The 20780-nt window shown below is 51.4% G+C and overlaps 1 protein-coding gene across 1 annotated transcript; it reads right to left on the bottom strand.

Annotated features, from left to right (window-relative positions):
• Positions 1-7: 7 nt before the first annotated feature.
• Positions 8-7670, bottom strand: LOC135890222 (protein DGCR6). Its single transcript, XM_065417563.1, has 5 exons — positions 7538-7670; positions 7106-7266; positions 5120-5220; positions 3394-3534; positions 8-1148 (listed from the first exon to the last, which is right to left on the bottom strand). The coding sequence occupies exons 1-5, from the start codon at positions 7651-7653 to the stop codon at positions 1065-1067; spliced, it is 603 nt and encodes a 200-aa protein (XP_065273635.1). The 5' UTR covers positions 7654-7670; the 3' UTR covers positions 8-1064.
• Positions 7671-20780: the final 13110 nt, after the last annotated feature.

Below are 20780 nucleotides of genomic sequence, written 5' to 3'. Positions count from 1 at the left end.
CCAGACATGAATTGCAGATGAATTATTTATTTCTAAACATCCTGAGGCTGGCATTTTAAAGTAGGATGCAGTAACATAACCCTTAGCATCCCCCTGACAGGCTCCTCTCAGACAAAGTGCACATCTGCCTTCACAGCCCAGAGTAGGCAGGCACAGGGTTGGCTTTCTCCTTCAGGTGGGAGAAGAGAAGTGGCAGCTCACACTGAAGGGAAACCTGTGTCATCATCTGCCCAGAGGCTGCTTTGGGAAGGAGAGCGAACTCCAGCCAGATGTCTGCTTTTAAAAAGGCCAGTTCCTGCCTTTGGTACCAGAAGCTGTTAAACGCCGGCCCGTCATTTGCAGTTCTTTACCTGCGACACATGCCCCCCCCTCAGAGGAGCAAGGCAAGGCTGCATTTGAGATGGAGCAAATACTGCTCACTAAGCCGGACTGATCCACTCAGACATACGCACGTCACTAAGATGTTGCAGCCATTTCCCTGCTCTCCAGAAGGACCCACTCAGTTGGGCACTCTGAAAACACCTCCAGGGCACTAAATGGCTGCCAAGGTCACATCGAGTATGGTCTGGTCTCTGGTGTGTTGGTAAAACCATGCCAATGCTGCACATGGAAGAGGATTACTGCTCTCCCTGAGAAATCTTGTGCCTTACACATACCCTCCAAGTGCCCAGAAACGGTGTCTGGTCTTGTGGGCATGTTTTCCACACAGCACATCACCCAAGAGCATGGACCCTGGGCTGGATGGACACTGCACGGGCCACTAAATCCCACAAGTTATTCCTCAACAGCTATACTTGAGGACCTGGGTAGTGAACACATGGGGAATGAGAATGGATGCCATGCGCTGGGGGGTGAAGGGAATAGAAGGAGCACAATGCTCTCTACTTGCCCCCCCCCGCTCTTCATGGCCCCCCCAAAAGAGGAATCTAACAGTTTCGGCTGTTTCTTCTACACTTGGTGACCAATGGCTTCTCTCTGATGTTGCAGAGCAAATGATGGAAGTAGCCTGTTCTTTAGTGGGAAGTTCAGAGGGAGATTCTGGACAAAGAGGAGCTGTGCCCTACTCAGGAGAAAGCCTTCTCTGGCTGCGATTCCTTCTGCTGCAACTTCCGTATCAGCTCTAACAAGTTCATCTGTAAAGTCAGCTCCTGTGAAGGGAAAGACTTTAATGAAGAAATTAGACAGTCCCATTTCTCAGACACCAGCTGCTAGCAAGAGCTGCAGAGGGAGAACCTGGTCTGCAGCTCACAGACTATCAGTCGCACGAGGGGAGTGAAAGAGAAGCTGCCCATGCAGAACTAAGGCTTATTCTGGTTTAAACACGTCCACAAAATATGAGGTACATCACCACATGCGATCTGATGCAGATCATCCCATTACAGCAGGGGTGGGCAAACTTTTTGGCCTGAGGGCCACATCTCGGTATGGAAATTGTATGGATGGCCGGCTGGGGCAGGATATTGGTGCGCACGGGGGGGATGAGGGCTCCGGCTGGGGGTGCAGACTCTAGGGTGGGGCGAGGGATGACGGTTTGGGATGCAGGAGGGTGCTCTGGGCTGGGATCAAAGGGTTTGGAGGGCGATCAGGGCTGGGGCAGGCGTTTGGGGGCGCTGGGGGCTCAGTGGTGCAGGATCCAGGCGGCGCTTACCTGAAGCGGCTCCTGGAAACGGGCCCGTCCTCCTCCGGCTCCCACGCGGAGGCAGGGCCATGCCATTCTGCGCGCTGCCCCATCCACAGGCACTGCCCCCGTTGCTCCCACTAGCCGCAGTTCCTGGCCAATGGGAGCTGCAGAGTCAGCGCTTGGGGCGGGGGCAGTGTGCGGAGCAAGGCAAGCCCTCGACCCCGCTCACTGCCTGGAGCGCCAGAGCAGGGAAAGCTCCCAACCCCGCTCCCCGGCGAGAGCTTGAGGGCTGGATTAAAAGGTCCAACGGGCCGTACTTTGCCCACCCCTGCATTACAGGGTACTGATGATTTAAGACGCAACACTTTAAGAAGGTTCTTTCCTTTTCCATTGCTTCTTTGTCAATACACCAGCTGAGGGGGCACAGAGGCCTGTCACCTTTGCAGCACGTATGGCACTAGGTGACACTTTCCCTTAAGAACTTAAAATGCTCTCAAAAGGAAAAGGTGGAGTGAGCACTGAGGTTTAGGTCTGGTTGGTTTATTACTTGTACTCCCTTGGGAAACAACATGACTCAACTGTGAAAAGCTCCCCTGTAAAAACCACCATTATCCTCCTTCAAAACCCTTCTCATAAATGTCCTTTTCTGGGATACCTACAACAAATTTGACAATGCTTAGGCCCCTGGTATGCTCAGACCACTGCCGATAATGCTGACCGATATGGTGTCCGTTTTCTCATACTCCCCTATCTATCTGTCTTCTGTCTTACTTAGATTGTAAGGTCTTTTGGACAGGGGGCCAATCTTTTTGTTTCGTTTTTGTAGAGCACCTAGCAGTGGGGTCCTGGTCCATGACAAGGCCTCTTAGACACTATGGTAATACAGATCAATAATATTTCTGTATCTTTGAAAAATAACTGTATAGAGGTGTCAAGTATCAGAGGGGTAGCCGTGTTAGTCTGGATCTGTACAAAGCAACAAAGAGGCCTGTGGCACCTTATAGACTAACAGACGTATTGGAGCATAAGCTTTCGTGTTTGTACTCCCCCACGAACGCTTATGCTCCAATACGTCTGTTAGTCTAGAAGGTGCCACAGGACTCTTTGTTGCTTTGTATAGAGGCGTTTAGTAGAGCAAACTGGAATAGGAACATGAGCACAAGGAGATTTATGGAAAACAATCAGTTATTTCTATTAGGGCAGTGGCTGGAGATTCCAACCAAGAACTGTATCCTTTACCAAGTCACTTTACAGTAGGCAGCTACACAGAGGTGAGGACAGTGATTTATAGATGAGGAAAGTGATCAGTTCACTATAATGTTATGTTTATTTTCTAGATGAGGCAGACTAAAGTTTCAGGGTTGAGTGGCTCCTCTCATCTCAATGGAACCCACAGTAGAAGAGTGTGGCTCTTTGTCCCTCTCTACTGGTTGGTCTACAAAAGAAGTTTGAGCCTGCTGTTTCCAGCCAGAGGGCTTACGCCATGTCTACGCAGTGAGTTCGTGTATGCAGCAAGCCAGGTTGTAAGTCTACAGTACACCAGGTTGCCAAGCATTAATATGCCATGTAGACAAGCTTTTAGCCCTTCAGTTCATGCAGCAGAGCAAGGATCACACTTCTGACACTGGAGGCTGAGAGTTCAAACCCTCTGCCATGTAGCTGGACAAAGCAATGAGGATGGCTTCTGGTATTTTCCCCTTCATTTCTAGTTTTTTTAGCCATTTACTTGTAAGAGTATTGACAAATCTTGCACTCCCTGCTCACGCACAGACCTGTGGGTTTGTGGTGATGTAAAATCCAGACACTCCAGCTTTCTCCAGGGTGCTCTGCTGGTCAACTACTTTCTGGTCCAGTTCCAAGACTATTTTCTCATCCATCAGTCGCTGTTCCTCTCGAATGCGCTGCTCCACAGCCTGAGAAATGAGAAAAAGACACTGGGATTCTAAAGCTAAAGAAGTTTAATGTTCTTTCTCTAGTTACTTTCCTATTAGCTTTTCTCCAGCCCCTGTCTAATGAAACCCAGAAGCTATGATCCTTTGGAAGCTTTAAAGGGGCCCAGGACCTGTTTGTACTCCACGAATATCCTTGCATTTTTGAAGGGCAGGAAGATAGACTAGGTAGCACCGTCACGGTGCCCACCACAATGCATGGGACAACTGCTCTCCTCGTGAGGCTGTGTTAGAACACCAAGACTAGGTGCATACTTCTCTGCAGAGCAACCCCTGGAGCTGATTTGTTCGCAGACCTAATTCCCCGAATCCTGGCTTTCTAACAGGAAGGCCAGTTCAGTCACTGCTACCTCTGCAACTACAAACTGACTCTTTGTGGGAACTGCAGCCCCCTGGGGAGAGATCAGCCCCCAATCAGGGTCCAGGGCCCCCTGAAGGGCCACGAGCAGGTTTCAGGGGGTCTGCCAAAATAACCAGAGAGCAGGGCTGGCGTTAGACTCGCTGGGGCCCAGGGCAGAAAGCCGAAGTCCGAACCCTGCTACCCAGGGCTGAAGCTGAGGCCCAAGCAACTTAGCTTTGCGGCCCCCCCCATGGTGAGGGCCCCAGGTAACTGCCCTGCTTGCTACCCCGTAACGCCAGCCCTGGTTTTTAATCTACTCGATATGCAGAAATACAGTTGTTGTGGCGGCACAGGCAGGAGGTGGAATTTGTATAGCATGTTGGTGGGGCCTCAAATAAAAAGGTTGAGAACCCCTGTCCTATGTCACAAGAAAAGGTCTCCGAGATAAATAAAGGCATAAGCTGAGCAAGGGAACAACCCCACAGGGGGCATTCTGGGGATTGGGCGTGGTCAGTAAACAAACCAAGATTCCTAACCTGACTCTCTGCCTCTGCTCAGTCCTTGCCAGCTCTAATTTCTAGGAGTCTAGCAGCAGAAGCAGGCAGCATTGTATTTCTTTACTTCACGGACTAGTATGGAAGCCTTAACAGCAGTCAGAGCAATCCCTTGGGTAGGGCGAAAGGGGTGACAGCTCCGGGCCCCGCACTTTGGGGGGCCCCGCGGGCTGGTGTGATTGGCCAGCACGGTCGGTCCCGGAAGAGACGAATCTGCCCCGGGCCCCGCACCCCCCTCGGGACGGCTCTGACTGCAGATGTAAATATGGTGGAACTGCTATATGCCACCAGAAGTTCACAGTACGCAAATCATCAATTACTTTCACCTCCTCTAGTGACTTCTCAAGATAGGCCCCTGGGAGTGGTAGTCTAGAGCACACAACAGGGTTTGATCATCATTACTTACTGATTAAAGATAGGGAGGAAAGAACTTTATTAGGGCCTTTCCGATCATCAGATCCTATAGCCGGAAGTCTAACTCACAGGTCTCCAGAGTGATTTCAGAACCAGCTTCAATATTTGTGCCCTACATTTAAGTGTGGCTTTACTGGTTTTTACAAATGACACACACACTACTGCAACAAGGTGGCAATTTGTAGCTGGTAGGAACAGCTCCAGCAAGCGGCAAAGAAGAAAGTGCTAATGAAAGCCTTACCTCCAGCTCCCTCTGCTGAGCCGCTTTGAGAACTGGCAGGTTGTGAGGTTTGCAGGACTGCTGGGCCTCTTTGTGTCGGTGGAACATTTCTTGCTTGAGCACTGATTAATAAATACAAAGTTAGACTCTCCATCCAGAATGGATGAGGGGAAAGCAGTGGACGTGTTATTCCTTGACTTTAGCAAAGCTTTTGATACAGTCTCCCACAGTATTCTTGCCGCCAAGTTAAAGAAGTCTGGGCTGGATGAATGGACTGTAAGGTGGATAGAAAGCTGGCTAGATCGTCGGGCTCAACGGGTAGTGATCAATGGCTCCATGTCTAGTTGGCAGCCGGTTTCAAGCGGAGTGCCCCAAGGGTCGGTCCTGGGGCCGGTTTTGTTTAATATCTTTATTAATGATCTGGAGGATGGTGTGGACTGCACCCTCAGCAAGTTTGCAGATGACACTAAACTGGGAGGAGTGGTAGATACACTGGAGGGTAGGGATAGGATACAGAGGGACCTAGACAAATTAGAGGATTGGGCCCAAAAAAAAAAAAAAAAAAAAACCTGATGAGGTTCAACAAGGACAAGTGCAGAGTCCTGCACTTAGGACGGAAGAATCCTATGCACTGCTACAGACTAGGGACCGAATGGCTAGGTAGCAGTTCTGCAGAAAAGGACCTAGGGGTCACAGTGGACGAGAAGCTGGATATGAGTCAACAGTGTGCTCTTGTTGCCAAGAAGGCTAGTGGCATTTTGGGCTGTATAAGTAGGGGCATTGCCAGCAGATCGAGGAATGTGATCGTTCCCCTTTATTCTACATTGGTGAGGCCTCATCTGGAGTACTGTGTCCAGTTTTGGGCCCCACACTACAAGAAGGATGTGGAAAAATTGGAAAGAGTCCAGCGGAGGGCAACAAAAATGATTAGGGGTCTGGAGCACAGGACTTATGAGGAGAGGCTGAGGGAACTGGAATTGTTTAGTCTCCAGAAGAGAAGAATGAGGGGGGATTTGATAGCTGCTTTCAACTACCTGAAGGGGGGTTCCAAAGAGGATGGAGCTCGGCTGTTCGCAGTAGTGGCAGATGACAGAACAAGGAGCAATGGTCTCAAGTTGCAGTGGGGGAGGTCTAGGTTGGATATTAGGAAACACTATTTCACTAGGAGGGCGGTGAAGCACTGGAATGGGTTACCTAGGGAGGTGGTGGAATCTCCTTCCTTAGAGATTTTTAAGGTCAGGCCTGATGAAGCCCTGGCTGGGATGATTTAGTTGGGAATTGGTCCTGCTTTGAGCAGGGGGTTGGACTAGATGACCTCCTGAGGTCCCTTCCAACCCTGATATTCTATGATTCTATGACAGTAGGCAAGGAAGGCACACCCAGCATTTCCCCTATTCCCAGCAGAAGGCTAGGCTTCGGAAATTAAATATCCTATTTCAGAGAACTCCGCTTTCGATAATTCCCTTGCAATCCGGAGCAGAGCATCTCCGGGTGGAACGACTGGATACCCCGAGGCAAAGTACAGACGATCAACCACCGCACTAATGTATTCATCAAGGTGTTTGAACAGCAGAATTCTGTCCACAAGCTCTCAAGTCTCTTTACTACCCACAGTAAGACCGAGCGCTTTGAAATGTAGCCACTGATGTGGCTCACTTTCCCCTGAGGAATTCTATTAATTCTTCAATCTGCACAAGAGCATTGCTTCTGCAGCATGGCCATAGACAGAGACCCTGACAAGGACTGTGGAGAAATGCTCCCAACAGCCCTGCCAAAAGCACACGCTCAGTGATGCGATAGCTACTGGTTGGCCACTCCTGCTTCTTGCACGGGGGCTGCCAGCCCTTGAGATCAGGCTGCCAGACGCTGGTCCCCCCCCCCCCCCCGTCACAGCTATTGATCTCTGTACAATCTGACTCCAGCTGCTCTCGGTGTCCAGGGCGCCGAGCAGCGGCCGGTTTCCTAGCAAGGAGGCGGGCGAGGGGCTCGGCTCTACGGGGCTCTCACCTCGGTGCTCGCTCTGCAGCTTCAGCCGCTGGTTGTAAAGGTTTTTCTCCGTCAGGTGCTGGATCTCGAGCAGCCCCTGGACGATCTCAAAGACGGTGCCATCGAGCAGCGCCAGCGCCAGGTCGCTGAGGATGGTGTAAGACAAGCGCTGCTGGCAGGAGCTGCGGGGAAAGGGGGGCGCGGGCAGCGCACGGGGCGAGTCAGGGAGCCGCCCCATCTCGGGACTGTCCCTCTGGCCCCACAGCCCCGCTCCCCCCGGGGGCTGGCCCGCTGCTGGCCCCTCCGCCTGCCCCAGCGGGCCGGGCCACCTCCCCCACTCGTGTCTGACACGCGCGGGAGCGACACGCGGGCTGCCCCACCACCCTGCCCGCGCGCGGGGGGGGGGGGGTCCTATCGCGATAGCGGGGGGCTCAGGCCCGGCGCCCCCCCCACCTGGGCAGCCCCTTCACCAGCGCCTGCAGCTCGGACAGCAGCTGGTAGTGCCGCTCCTGCTGCCGGGCCCGCTCCGCCGACTCCTCGTAGCCGAGCCCGGGCCCACAGCGCTCCATGGTGGGCGGAAGAACTGACCCCCGGGGGCACTCTCGGCAGGTGGGGGGGGCTGTACGTGTGCGGCCGTGCGCGCTCTCGGCTGTTTGTGTGCGGCCGTGCGCGCTCTCGGCAGGTGGGTGGGGCTGTACGTTTGCGGCCGGGCGTGCGCGCTCTCGGCAGGTGGGTGGGGCTGTACGTTTGCGGCCGGGCGCGCGCGCTCTCGGCAGGTGGGTGGGGCTGTACGTGTGCGGCCGTGCGCGCTCTCGGCAGGTGGGTGGGGCTGTTTGTGTGCGGCCGTGCGCGCTCTCGGCAGGTGGGTGGGGCTGTACGTGTGCGGCCGTGCGCGCTCTCGGCAGGTGGGTGGGGCTGTACGTGTGCGGCCGGGCGTGCGCGCTCTCGGCAGGTGGGTGGGGCTGTACGTGTGCGGCCGTGCGCGCTCTCGGCAGGTGGGTGGGGCTGTACATGTGCGGCCGTGCGCGCTCTCGGCAGGTGGGGGCGGAGCTGCAGGGGTGCCTGGACCTTGGTGCTGTGGGGCAGCGTGCGTGCGGACACGGGCGCTCTCGGGAGGTGGGGGGCAGGATCTGTGTTGCTGTCGGGGTTGCTAAATGTATTAAGGGGGGCTGAGAGCACCCCCGAATACCCCCACACACCCTCCAGCACCCCCAAATACCCCTCTCACTATGTACACCCCCCTCCAGTCCCCCCAAATACCCTCCCACTACACACACACCCCTCCAGCCCCCCCAAATACCCCTCCCCGTACACACACCTCCCTCCAGTACCCCCAAATACCCCCAGTACACACACCTCCCTCCAGCATCCCCAAATACCCCTCCCACTACACACACAGCCCTCCAGCACCCCCAAATACCCACGCACCCCCTCCAGCACCCCCAAATACCCCTCCCACTATGCATACCCCCTCCAGTCCCCCCAAATACCCCTCCCACTACACACACACCCCTCCAGCACCCCCAAATACCCCTCCCAGTACACCCCCCTTCCAGCACCCCCAAATACCCCTCCCCGTACACACACCTCCCTCCAGCACCACCAAATACTCCTCCCACTACACACACACCCCTCCAGCACCCCCAAATACTCACACACACCCTCCAGCACCCCCAAATACCCCTCCCACTATGCACACCCCCTCCAGTCCCCCCAAATACCCCTCCCACTACACACACACCCCTCCAGCACCCCCAAATATCCCTCCCAGTACACACACTCCCCTCCAGCACCCCCCAAATACCCCTCTTAGTACACCGCCCCTTCCAGCACCCCCAAATACCCCTCCCACTACACACACCTCCCTCCAGCATCCCCAAATACCCCTCCCACTACACACGCACCCCTCCAGCACCCCCAAATACTCCTTCCAGCACCCACCAATTGTATCCCCCCAGCTGCCCTAGGGTTGCCAACCATAGGATTGTCCTGGAGTCTCCAGGAATTAAAGATTAATATTCAATTAAATATTATGTCATGATGAAACCTCCAGGAATACGTCCAACCAGAATTGGCAACACTATCTCTTCGCCACCCCCCACTGTCCTCTATTTGGGAACTTGAAATATGGTAATTTTTCTGGGCCTAGATTAGAAAATAAATGCTGTGTTGTCTTCAGTGCCATCTACTGGTAGGTTCTCTATTAGCTAGCTTGGTACATACTGACATCTCTAGGCCAGTCTCATGACAAGTGGTGCACTGGGGATAGCGGTGGGAGAACTACTTGGGTTAGTTTCGTTAAACTGCTAGTGGGATGAGTCCACACTGTCTCCCAGCAACAGGGTTGTTCTGGTTGAGAAGCAAAGTCACTTCTATCAATGGATGTCCAGAGAGACATCGATGGGAGAAAATTTGTGCATGGGAAAAGTTAGCTACACCAGAGCAACTCTTGTGTATACACCAGGCCTCTGCCTATCTGCAGGGTGACCTGACTTACCTTTTCTTTTGTATTTTGGCCTCTTAAAGTGCCAGAAATCATATTTCTTGTAATAACTCTTAAATAATTATATTTCTTTTAATAATTCCTCTGATCAATGTCCCTTCTCTGTTTGAAATGAAACGTCAGTTGACAGATACCAAATCATCTGTCACACTATGACAGCCAACAAACAAAAACAACAAACAAAAACAATCGGAGAGCACAGAAGCAATCCTTTGAGGCTGTGTCTTGAACATTTGCATTTCCTGCCTAATGAAAATGGACATAACCTGAATCCAGAGAACACTACAATCGAATCCTTTTTTGTTTAATGTTTCAGATTTGTGTTCTCAGTTACCATCCATAGAGCTGAGGATTTTAATAGGTCAGATTTGATTTCAGTACAGATATCTACAAGGATTGCTGATGTCGAGGAAGTTGCTGAGAAATGTAAACGGAATGCACCTCAGCACTAGGGATCTAATGTTCAGGTCTGTGACCCAGGGTTTAGCTTTGTGCGATTATGCCATTTCAGCCCAGGGAAGGAGAGTGGCTTTGGCCCCCCTTATCCAGGTCAGTAATTGTGGGGGCATAGTTTGGACCTAGCACGGGCTAGGGTAGCCCTCAGGTTTGCACTAACTCGTGCCCTGATATGTCACTGCTGCAGCTTCACAGATTCCCCGAGATACATATTTGCCCTGGCCCCAGCTTCTCTTGCCTGTAATCCAGCCCCTTCTTTTTCCAGCCTGTCCCCAACAGCTTCCTGCCTGCTTCACAGGCACAGTTAGCCCGGGGGATTGGCACCCAGATCGGAATATTGGCTTAACCTAGCCTGGGATGTGAGTCCTCACTGCAAGGCCCTCCCACATTACAGCATGCTCACTATTTCCGCACTCGCCCATGTGTGTGCATCTGGGTAGGGTTACCGTACACCTGAGGTTTTCCCGGACATAGCCTCTTTTTTAAACCTTCTTTCTCTGTCCAGGGGATTTTAAAAATAACAGGAAATGTCCGGGGTTTTTGCAGAGCAGACAAGCTGTCACTCAGAGAGAGCCCTGACTAGTCCGCTTCCCGATTGGTCCCGCCTCTGCATCTGCAGCTGATTGGTCCATACCCCAGTAAGCCGTAGCTGCCCGATCTTGCCCACCCAGGTCCGAGCTCCCAGCCCCCTGGAGGGGATCCTGACTGAGGCTGTTGCTATGTCCTGGGCAGGTGCCTTGCCACCATCACAGGGAGTGACACTGCCCCCCACCTCCAGTGAGTACCCCCACCGCAGGTACCCCCTCCTCCCTCCTCCGGCAGGATCTTCTTTTTGGGAAGCTGAAATATGTAGCCCTACATCTGGAGACGTATCCCATGGCTCTTTGCGCTGAAACTAGGGTTACTACCTGGCTGGTATTTGACCGGCCTGGCTGGTTTTTTTATGGATTTGCCAGTTGCCAGAAAAATAATTTAATCTGCCGGGGCCTTTTTTACGTGGGTCTATAGATTTGCATTATTACCACAATACATGGGGAAATCTCATGTTAAAAGTTCTGGTGTCCAGCTAAAGATGCTGCCGTGTTCCCACTTCCGCAGTTTCAGCGATAACAGATCAAAACGGTTGAAAATACAGCAGCTCACGGGCGGCGGGTGAACCGCAGGCTTGGGAAGGCTAGCCCCTGGCCAGCCGGCCGGCCAGCCCCTTCTTCCTAGGGCCCCACCCATCCTGCCTTTCCCCCACCGGAGCCCAGAGGCCCCCGCCGCCAGCCCCCAACCCCAGCCCCGAAGCACCTGGCGAGCGGGCGGGCGGGCAGGCAGGCAGCGTGGCCCCCAGCCTGAGCCCTGGAGTGGCAGGTGGGCGGGCAACACGGCTCCCAGCTCCATAGCGCTGGGTGGGCGGGCGGCACGAGCAATGGCTCCAGCCTCTCAGAGTCCCTGGCTGCAGGCCGGCCCCAGGTAACCCCAGCCCAGGGCAAGGGCACTGGAGCCTTCCCAAAAGTGTGTGTGTGTGGGGGGGGGGAGCCCCTGCCTGAGGTGGCGACACCCAGGTGGAGGCACCCAGGCTCCTACAGCTGCCCGTGCAGCTCTCCCCGACCCTGGCAAAGGGGCCCTGGAGCGCAAGTGGAAGCACGGAGAAGCGTCGCAGGGAATGGAAGTTCACAAGGCAAAGGGACAAGATGGGCATGTGTTTGTACATGACTTTCCTCCAAGCAACCCTGGGTCTGGCATCCGGGGTGCTTGTTTACAAAGGAGTGCAAAGAGGCCTAACAAATGCTCCCATTCTGATTAGTAGTATTTACCCCACTGTGTCCAGGTGTAGGTGATCTCACAGGGCTGAATTGGGCTCATTGATCACGCAGTCTAAAAAGAGGGATGTTTTGGGGGCGCCACAGTGACTGGCATGGTGATGTTTCTGCAGTATGGAGACTCAAGTGCCTGAGCTCGCAGTAGGGTGGGGATGGGGCTTGAGGGCCTCTGGGTGCATATGGGGGGAGTGTCAGAGTCTGAATGTGGGAAGGGGGACCCCTGCATGCTGGGGCCTGCATCTTAGGCAAGAGAAGCTGGTTCCTGAAGACCCATATGGTGCAAGGAAAGAGGCAGGAAAGGCTGCTGGTCCTAGGGGCTCTGGTGAGGAGAGAGGCTGCTGCTGCTTGTGCCTGGTTGCCAGGTTAGTGCCCCAGGGGCCAGTGGAGGGAAAGGTCAGCATGGTGGGGCCTCTGTGTATGGGACAGGCCAGTGCCCTGGGGCCTCTTTCTGAAGTGGGACATTCCTCTCGCCTGCTTTGAGCTGCAGGAAATCTTTGCTTCCTCTGTTCCCAATGCTTTTCTCCCTCAATAGCTACCAGATGTGCGTCCCATGCTCTTCTAATTAGCCTGGCAGGCTCAGGACTCCGCATTCTCCCGGGCTCAGTGGCTGGATCTTGGAAAGGCTGAGCTTACTGTGGGAACTGGCGGTGCCCACAGATATTTAGCTTGGCAAGGAGCAGGATACGTTAGAGTAGCTAAATGAAGCAAACTCTGCCTTCGCGACTGGGGCCTGAATGTGTGGCATGGGCCCTTGGTGCAGGAAGGAATTGACTCAGTGCGGAGGTTCTGAACTGATGAAACCCCGATTGTGGTGTGTTACCAGCAGGGGCGGCTCTATGTATTTTGCCGCCCCAAGCACGGCAGTCAGGTGGTCTTTGGCGGCATGCCTGTGGGAGGTCCGCCGGTCCCGCGCCTTCGGCGTACCTGCCGCCGAATTGCCGCCAAAGCCGCGGGACCGGCGGACCTCCCGCAGAAACGCCGCCAAAGGCTCCCTGACTGCCGCCCTCACAGCGACCGGCAGGCCGCCTCCCCGCGGCTTGCCGCCCCAGGCACGCGCTTGGTGCGCTGATGCCTGGAGCCGCCCCTGGTTACCAGTGTCAGCCCCACACTGGGTCTGTGCAGCCAGCCTCCACTACAGGGTTGCACCAGTGGGACTATATGTATGATGTTACCCCCTGTAAATTTCCTGCATGTAGAAAGGGCCCATGAAAAGCAGCCCATGTACCCTGGGGTACAGTGTGTACTTACAGGGACTGTACATGTGTGACCCCACTGCAGGGTGGTGGGGTGGGAAGAGGGAAGCGTTACACATGAGGTACATGCAGGTCGGTTGCCACAAGGTCTAGGAGACAAGCCCAGAGAACTAAAAGTCAGTTGGGGTCTTTTAATACAGTGATTTTCAACCTGGGGTTCATGGACCCCTGGGGGTCCGTAGACTATGTCTAAGATTTCCAAAGGGATCTACACCTCCATTTGAAATTTGTTAGGGGTCCGCAAATGAAAAAGGGTTGAAAACCACTGTTTTAATACTAACTCTGCAAAGGGGCTGCCCAGCCCCTGTCCCTGAGTTTACCCAGAATGCAACGTGAGTGGAAGCATTGAGAAAGCTGGCAGGCAGCATGTGCCTGGGTACCATGATCATGGGTATGGTCCCAAATGTGGGGAACCCAAGGGGCTCCATTTGCACAAGGCATGGTCCGAAATGGGAGGGCCTAGGGGGCCATAGTGATGTTTAGCATGGTACTGAACGGGGAGGGTTTCTAGTAGCACAAGGTGCGGTCACAAGTTGGGGTCTGAGGGGGCTCTCGGACAGAGGGGACTGGGTGCCACAAGCAGCAGTGGTTCAATGCATGGTCCAAGGTAAACTGTCTGGGCTGGACCAAGCAGCACACTAGACAGCCCTGGTCGAGGACTGTTGGTGGCTCAAATGATGTGACATGGTCCAAGGAAGGGGTGCTAGGCTGGCTCAACACACTCCAAGGCGGGCCCCATGAACTCTGGGGCACAGCTCCCTGGGATTGGGGCACTCTGTGGGGCAGCTGGCAATCATGTGGCAACTTCAAGTATATAGAAAATGGAGGTTTTATTGCAGTAAAAGGAACGATGCGTCAATGAATAATAGCAGCAGAATAGTCTCTCGGGATGCACCAAGGGCCATAGTCTGCCTGAACCTCCCCAGTGTGGGGGAACCCCCAGCTGGGATGAGCTGGCATAGCTAGCTCCTCCACCAGCCCCTTGCATGGGGACAGGGAAGGCGCACTCTGGCAATTCCTCTGGACAGCTCCTGGGAGGCTATAGTCAGCCCAAATAGATCAGGGTACCCCAAGGAGTAGGACTGGCTTAGTACCAAGATCAGGGCTTTGCAACCAGCTTCTTTGAGGTCCTTCCATGTCGGCTGCAGCCAGCATATACAGGGGACAGCCAAGGAGCTGGGCCATGTGGCTCTTACACTCAGTAGTGCCGCCAGTGTGAATCGTCCCACTGCTTGACATGGCATCACTTGCAAAACAAGGCCCTGCTCAGCAGGACTAAGGGGGCGGTACTGGACTTGGATATTGTGCCTTGAAATGTTCGCTGTGCCAGAGTTTTGTATTAACAACCTGTAATGAACATAGGTCTGGCTGCTGTCTGGAAAGGTTGGACACTCCTGACATAGGGCATGTCAACTGGGGCAGGTTAATTTCAAAAGCTTCATGGATGAGATTTGGGTCTGCCATATTAGAGATGTGGGTTCAAGTCCCAGCCCTACCAGAAATGACCACGTGCAACTTCCCAGTCATCTCCATCTGCAGCATGAGGTGAATGGTAGCTGTCTCCCCCTAGGACAGAGACTTGAGGCCTTGGGTCATAGTATGTGCTTGTGCAATGCATAGAAATATTAACAGTTGTCAATGGAAAAAGAGACTTGATGACATGATCTTCTGGCTCCCAAGCCAAGGTCTCTTTCCCTACGTCAGAGGGTACTGTGTGGGAGGGCAGGTTTCTGTGTGTCTCTCTGTCAGCTGTGCAGTGTAGCTATGAGGCAAGCCTGTCTTGTTGGCTCGCACAGAGCCCAAAACAAACTCCAGTAACTTTGTAATGTTGATGTAGTGGAGGTTATTCTCGGTGGTGGACAGCAGAGCTCAATGGGGCTCTATAGTGATATGGGCTTCATAGATTCCTAGGTGTTAAAGTCAGAAAGGACGATTATGATCATGCAGTCTGACCTCCTGTATAATACAGGCCAGAGAACCTCACCCAGTGATTCCTGCCAGGATCCCAATAACTTCTGGGTGAGCTAGAGTTAACCTGGGCTCTTACTCAGGTGTTTCCCCTAGCCCCCAGCCTGTCCACACACAAACCCTCTCACCAAGTTTAGTGGTGCTTTCAACCCGTGCTAGCTGTGGGTTAGAGCGCAAGGGCTGCTTTCACTTGGACTGGTAACCTGTCTACTTTACAGTGAGGATGCTGGAAGTTCTAGCATCCTCTCTAGCGCTGGAAGTTCTCCGGTGCTTTCCCACAATTCTCTCAGGTGCCTAGAAGGTAAGACAACTTCTCCCACAATTCAGTGGGAAAGAATCCTAGAATCAGCTCACCGGAGCCCAGAATTCCTAGTGACATACATCGGGGAGCACATGAACAGTGAGGACACAGTAACTGGAGCATGGCTGCTCACGCCCCGGCTAAGCTAATCCAGTGTGCAGACTCTGGTGCAGATCACCTGAGTTAACTTTGCAGTGAAGACCTATCCTTAGAGACTCCCAATCATAATATAAAGACTTTAGAGGGTGGAGAATCCACTACATCCCTACGTATGGCCAGTTTTGGTAATAACAGTTCTGTGGGGGTAAGATAAGCATCTATGGCCACTTTTGCCTGTTCAAAAATACCTTTCTCTCCTGCAGGAGGTCAAACTACATGATCTTTGTGGTCTCTTCTGGGCTGAAAATTTATGCATCCACGAGCAGTGCAAATTCAGATTGAGAATGCAAATGGCTTGAGGAATCAATTGACTAGTATGTAAATACATGATGGGAATTAACTAATAACTGTGTTAGTCTAGCACATTTCAATTGGAAATTATTTGACATCTTCTTATGGGGATGTGTGTGTGCAAAACATTGCATGAAAGATTCTTGCAACAGCAGGGTTTAACCTAGGAAAAGCAGTTGCAATGATTGAGCAGAATGTAGCATTCTCTCTGCTGTATCTGCAGATAGGAGTATTTACAGAATGCAGTTTTACTGGACAGCTAACAATCATTTGAATAAAAAAAATGTTGTTTCAGCATATGCCCAAAATACGGATTTTACCATTGTAAATGATACTATCAGCTCTTGCTGAAGACTGTCTACAGGTTCAAAAGATAAAGGTGTGGTGGGGTACGTCAGATGTACACCTCTACCCCGCTATAACGCGGTCGTGGGGAGCCAAAAATCCCTACCGCGTTATAGCTGAAACCCCGTTATATCGGGGTAGGGGCGGCAGGGCTCTGACGGTGATTTAAAGGGCCCGGGGTTATATCGGGTCGCGTTATAGCGGGGTAGAGGAGTATATGCTATAAAAATAAAGGAATCCTCTGTTAGAGTTGGCAGTGTGCCTCTCAACTTCCAAACCTGCTCAGTTGTGACGCTAGCAATCAAAATGTGTGACAAATGACCAAAGTGTGGAGCACCCGTGTTTTGTTGTGTGTCATACCACAACTGACAGACACAATGGTTTTTAACTCACAAGCCCATTTTGCAGGATATTTTCTGATTGGATTAAATAAATTAGTTTTTAAAAAGAAAATTGGAAAAACAAATTCTCCCACATGCAGCCACCCACACTGGCCATCATCAGAACTTTCAGAGCTCTAGGATCAACATCTACCCCTTGAACTGTGAGTAACTGCTATCCTCTGTGTCAATCAGCCACTAGAGGGGGACTTGACACATGTTTTGCGAGTGCATTACAAAATGTTTGCTAGACAGCAGTGAAATATTGGAGATCAGGAGTCCTGGGCTCTATCCCTGGCTGTAGGAGGGGATTGGTTGGCTGTAGTGAGAGACAGGATAATGCATTTAGTTGGAAAAGCAATGTGGCTGAGTACGTAAGAATTAGAGAGACAAGATGGGGGTCTGTTATTGGACCAACTTCTGCTGGTGAGAGAGACTTCAAGCTTACACAGAGGTCTTCGCCGAGACCTGAAGAAGAGCTCTGTGTGGCTCGAAAGCTTGTCTCTCTCATCAACACAGGTTGGTCCAATAACCAATAATACCTCTTCCACCTTGTCTCTCTAAGCTCCTGGGACCGAAACGGCTACAGCAAAACTGCAAATAACTAAGAATTAGGCACGTTAGAGACATGGGGCTGGATTCACAAATGGACTTAGGTGCCTAACTGCCCCTTTAGGTGCTTAAATCCAGCATCTAGGCATCCCTGGCATTCACAAAACCACCGCTCAGCTGCTGCCTAACCCTGTAGGCACCTAAAATCCCTAGACACTTTAGTTTCCACTGGTAAAGTCCCCAAAGAACATCAATGTCTTCTGCTGGGCAGGCACACAACCACTTTGGTCCTGACGCTGCCGAGATGTTGGGGATCTAACCCGTAGGATGATTCATGAGCTGGGGGTTCCCCCATCCATGGGCCCCAGTCCTGTAGGTGCGCTCAGAGGCTGCCAAACAGAACACCTACTGCACCGGTCCCTCTACAGCATGAAGCCAAAAGTGGTGGTACTCCCTTTATTCTTAATAGTTAGAGCACTGATGCTGGATATGGGAAACCCATGTTCAAGTCCCCACTCTGCCCGAATCAGGCCAGGGGCTTAGATTCATAGAGTCCAAAGCCAGAAGGGATCATTTTGAACATCTAGTCTGACCTCCTGTATAACACAGGCCTGAGAACTTCCCCAAAATAATTCCTAGAGCAGATCTATGAGAAAAACATCCAATCTTGATTTAAAAACGGTCAGTGATGGAGAATCTGCTGTGACCCTTGATAAATTGTTCCAGTGGTTAATGACCTTCACTGTTAAAATTGTACGCCTTATTTCCAGTTTGAATTTGTCTAGCTTCAACTTCCAGCCATTGGATCGTGTTAGACCTTTCAGTGCTAGATTGAAGGGCCCATTATTAAATATTTGTTCCCCGCGTATGTACTAATAGACTGTAATCAAGTCACCCCTTTACCTTTTCTTTATTAAAATGAATAGATTGAGCTCCTTGAGTCTGTCACTAGAAGGCAGGTTTTCTATTCCTTTCATCATTCTCATGGCTCTTCTCTGAACCCTCTCCAATTTATCAACATCCTTCTTGAATTGTGGACACCAGAACTGGACAGAGTATTCCAGGAGCGGTTGTACCAGTGCCAAATACAGAGGTAAAATATTCCCTGGGGTACGAGGAAGTGATAGCTCCTACTCAGTTTATTTTCCCTTGAGGAAGGGCTGACCTGGCTTAGGCACCTGACTCCAGGAGAGGGTCGTGGCTGAGAATCCTGAGCAGAGATAGGTCTGTCACAGATCTACAGTAGTTGGATTCCCCCTTTTGGTCACTCATCAGACTGCTGTGAGGGGACCAGCTGCTGGATTCCTGAGTCTGCTGGCTTCAACCAGGGGCGTCTCTATGTTTTTTGCCACCCCAAACACAGCTGTCAGGCGGCCTTCAGCGGCATGCCTGCGGGTGGTCTGTGGACACGCGAATTCGGCAGCGTTTCTGCGGGTGATCTGCTGGTCCCGCAGCTTCAGCGAACCTGCCGCCGAATTGCCGCTGAAACCGTGGGACCGGCGGACCTCTCGCAGGCATGCCGCCGAAGGCCGCCTGACTGCCGCCCTCACAGCGACCGGCAGGCCGCCCCCGTGGCTTGCCGCCCCAGGCACGCACTTGCTGCGCTGGTGCCTGGAACCGCCCCTGGCTTCAACCAATCTCCTTAGCTTTCCCATTGTATAGTCAGAGTACAGTGATTATGGTTGACTACTCTGCATTGTACCTAGTATGGTGGTTATGTGCTATAGGCCCTGCCAGCCCGTGGTGGATTCCACCTTTACATAGAGGTATTCACTGATAGAGCAATTTTCATGATAACAACTTCACAGTCTCAACCAGGATTCATAGCTATACAGGCAGATTCCCCAATTCTTTTAGCCAGTGCACCATCGTGGGGCTACAAGGCATCTGGGTCGGGAAGCTGTTCTCTCTCCTGTTCTCAACATTGTCTGACTTAGTGGAACAGCAGCACAGGGAGCCTTATTCAGCTCAAATGGGGAACATTCCATAAAACCTGGTATGCTTGAATGCCCTGTGTTCTTTGCAGAAAGAAAGGAAATAATCAAAAGGATTGGACACAGAAATTCTGCCCTAAAGCAGCCCCGAAAGGGAAGTAGGAAGGTGCAAGCTGTCTTAGAAGACAATGACTTAGAGAGACAAAGTAGGTGAGGTAACATCTTGTATTGAACCAACTTCCCTTGGTGAGAGGGAGAAGCTTTCAAGCTACGCAGAGCTCTTCTTCAGGTCAGGGAACCAAAGAAGAAGAAAAGGAGGAGGAGGAAGAGCAGCTCTGTGTAAGCTCGAAAGAGTGTCTCTCTCACCAACAGAAGTTAGTTCAATAAAAGATATCACCTCACCTACCTTGTCTCTCTAATAGCCTGGGACCAACATGGCTACAACAACAGTGCATAACACAATGAATTGTCTGTTAAGAAAAGTTTGTAATTGATTCCAATAAAGGGGACTGAAACGTTATAGAAATAACTGTTTGGAGTTAATGAAATACACATATTAAGACATTTAGTAACAGCGAATGGTATTGAGTTTGGCCCAAAGAAAATGGAAGTTATTCCTAGATCCCCAAGACTAGAAAAAAGTGGGACAATTGCATTCCTTCACGGGAAATTGTGATTTTTTTTAATGAAGTGTTTGTCAAACTATGTGACAATTTCAGAACTGATGACGGATCAGAAAAGGTGCTGTATAGATTCCTAAATTACAAGGCTAGAAGGGACCATTGTGATCAGCTAGTCTGACCTCCTGTACAACACAGGTCAGAGAACTGCCCCAAAATATGAGAGTTGGGGTGAAACAGACAGCGCTCTTCAGATATTAAAACATGTTTTAATGAAAGATCCAGGTCTTGCACCAGTGTTGATCATCAAGTGGTTTAGGTGCAGTGTTGCTCCCAATGCAAAATAATGGCTCTAAGAAATCTGTGGCATAATTCATTTTTTCGCTAACTACTATGGAACAATGTTATTCCCAAACTGAACAGGAAGTTCTTGGCTGTGTGTGAGCCATATAACATTTTAATATGTATGTTTGGGGATGTACATTTGTTTTAGTGGCTGATCATAAGCCCCTAATTCACATCTTGAATCCTAGCAAATCTACCATGGAATCTAGCGTCTGGGGTGACTATTTCATATATGTGGTTATACTATTGAACATATCCCAGGAAAAAGCAATATTGTCGGTGCTTTGTCATGCTTTCTGCTTCCGGATACTCTGTCTGGCCCAATAACAGAAGACTATGTGTGAAAGACAGTGTCAGTATGTATAGCAGTTTTGGAAACATTATGGAGTAATTAAAGACTGGGTCTTAGCAAGACAGTCTCTTCAATTAACTTTATCACACTGCCAAATCTAATACAAGATAATCTTATTCCATTTCATACAGCTGCAATGAACTATCTACCCTGGATATTATTATGGGTTGAGTTAAACTTTGCTGTAATGGGTTGGATTAAAACTTCATTGAAACTGCTGAGTGTAAGCGTGCCCTTCATTTACGATAGCTAGAAGAGACAGTTAATGAGCCCAAGGCATAATGGAGTCTGCCTAGAAACTAACACCATAAGGGTGGAGGATCCCAGTGGATATTGTTTGACCAGTTGTGTGTGTGTGAGGGTATAGACAAGCTGAAGTACAACCAAAAACTGAGAGCGCACACGGAGAGACACACAGGGACAGCCAGG

The sequence above is a fragment of the Emys orbicularis genome, chromosome 16 (genome assembly GCF_028017835.1).
Source record: "Emys orbicularis isolate rEmyOrb1 chromosome 16, rEmyOrb1.hap1, whole genome shotgun sequence".
NCBI lineage: Eukaryota > Metazoa > Chordata > Testudines > Emydidae > Emys > Emys orbicularis.
The sequence above is the reverse complement of the archived record's forward strand: the minus strand, read 5'-3'. Positions and strand labels throughout refer to the sequence as shown.

Excerpts from the sequence above, each read along its gene's own strand:
- LOC135890222 (XM_065417563.1), bottom strand. The coding sequence starts at position 7,653 with ATGGAGCGCTGTGGGCCCGGGCTCGGCTACGAGGAGTCGGCGGAGCGG. Across the intron at positions 3,535-5,119 it reads CTCAGCAGAGGGAGCTGGAG|GCTGTGGAGCAGCGCATTCG; the intron begins GTAAGGCTTTCA and ends CTCATTTCTCAG. Across the intron at positions 1,149-3,393 it reads ACATCACCACAAACCCACAG|GAGCTGACTTTACAGATGAA; the intron begins GTCTGTGCGTGA and ends TTCCCTTCACAG.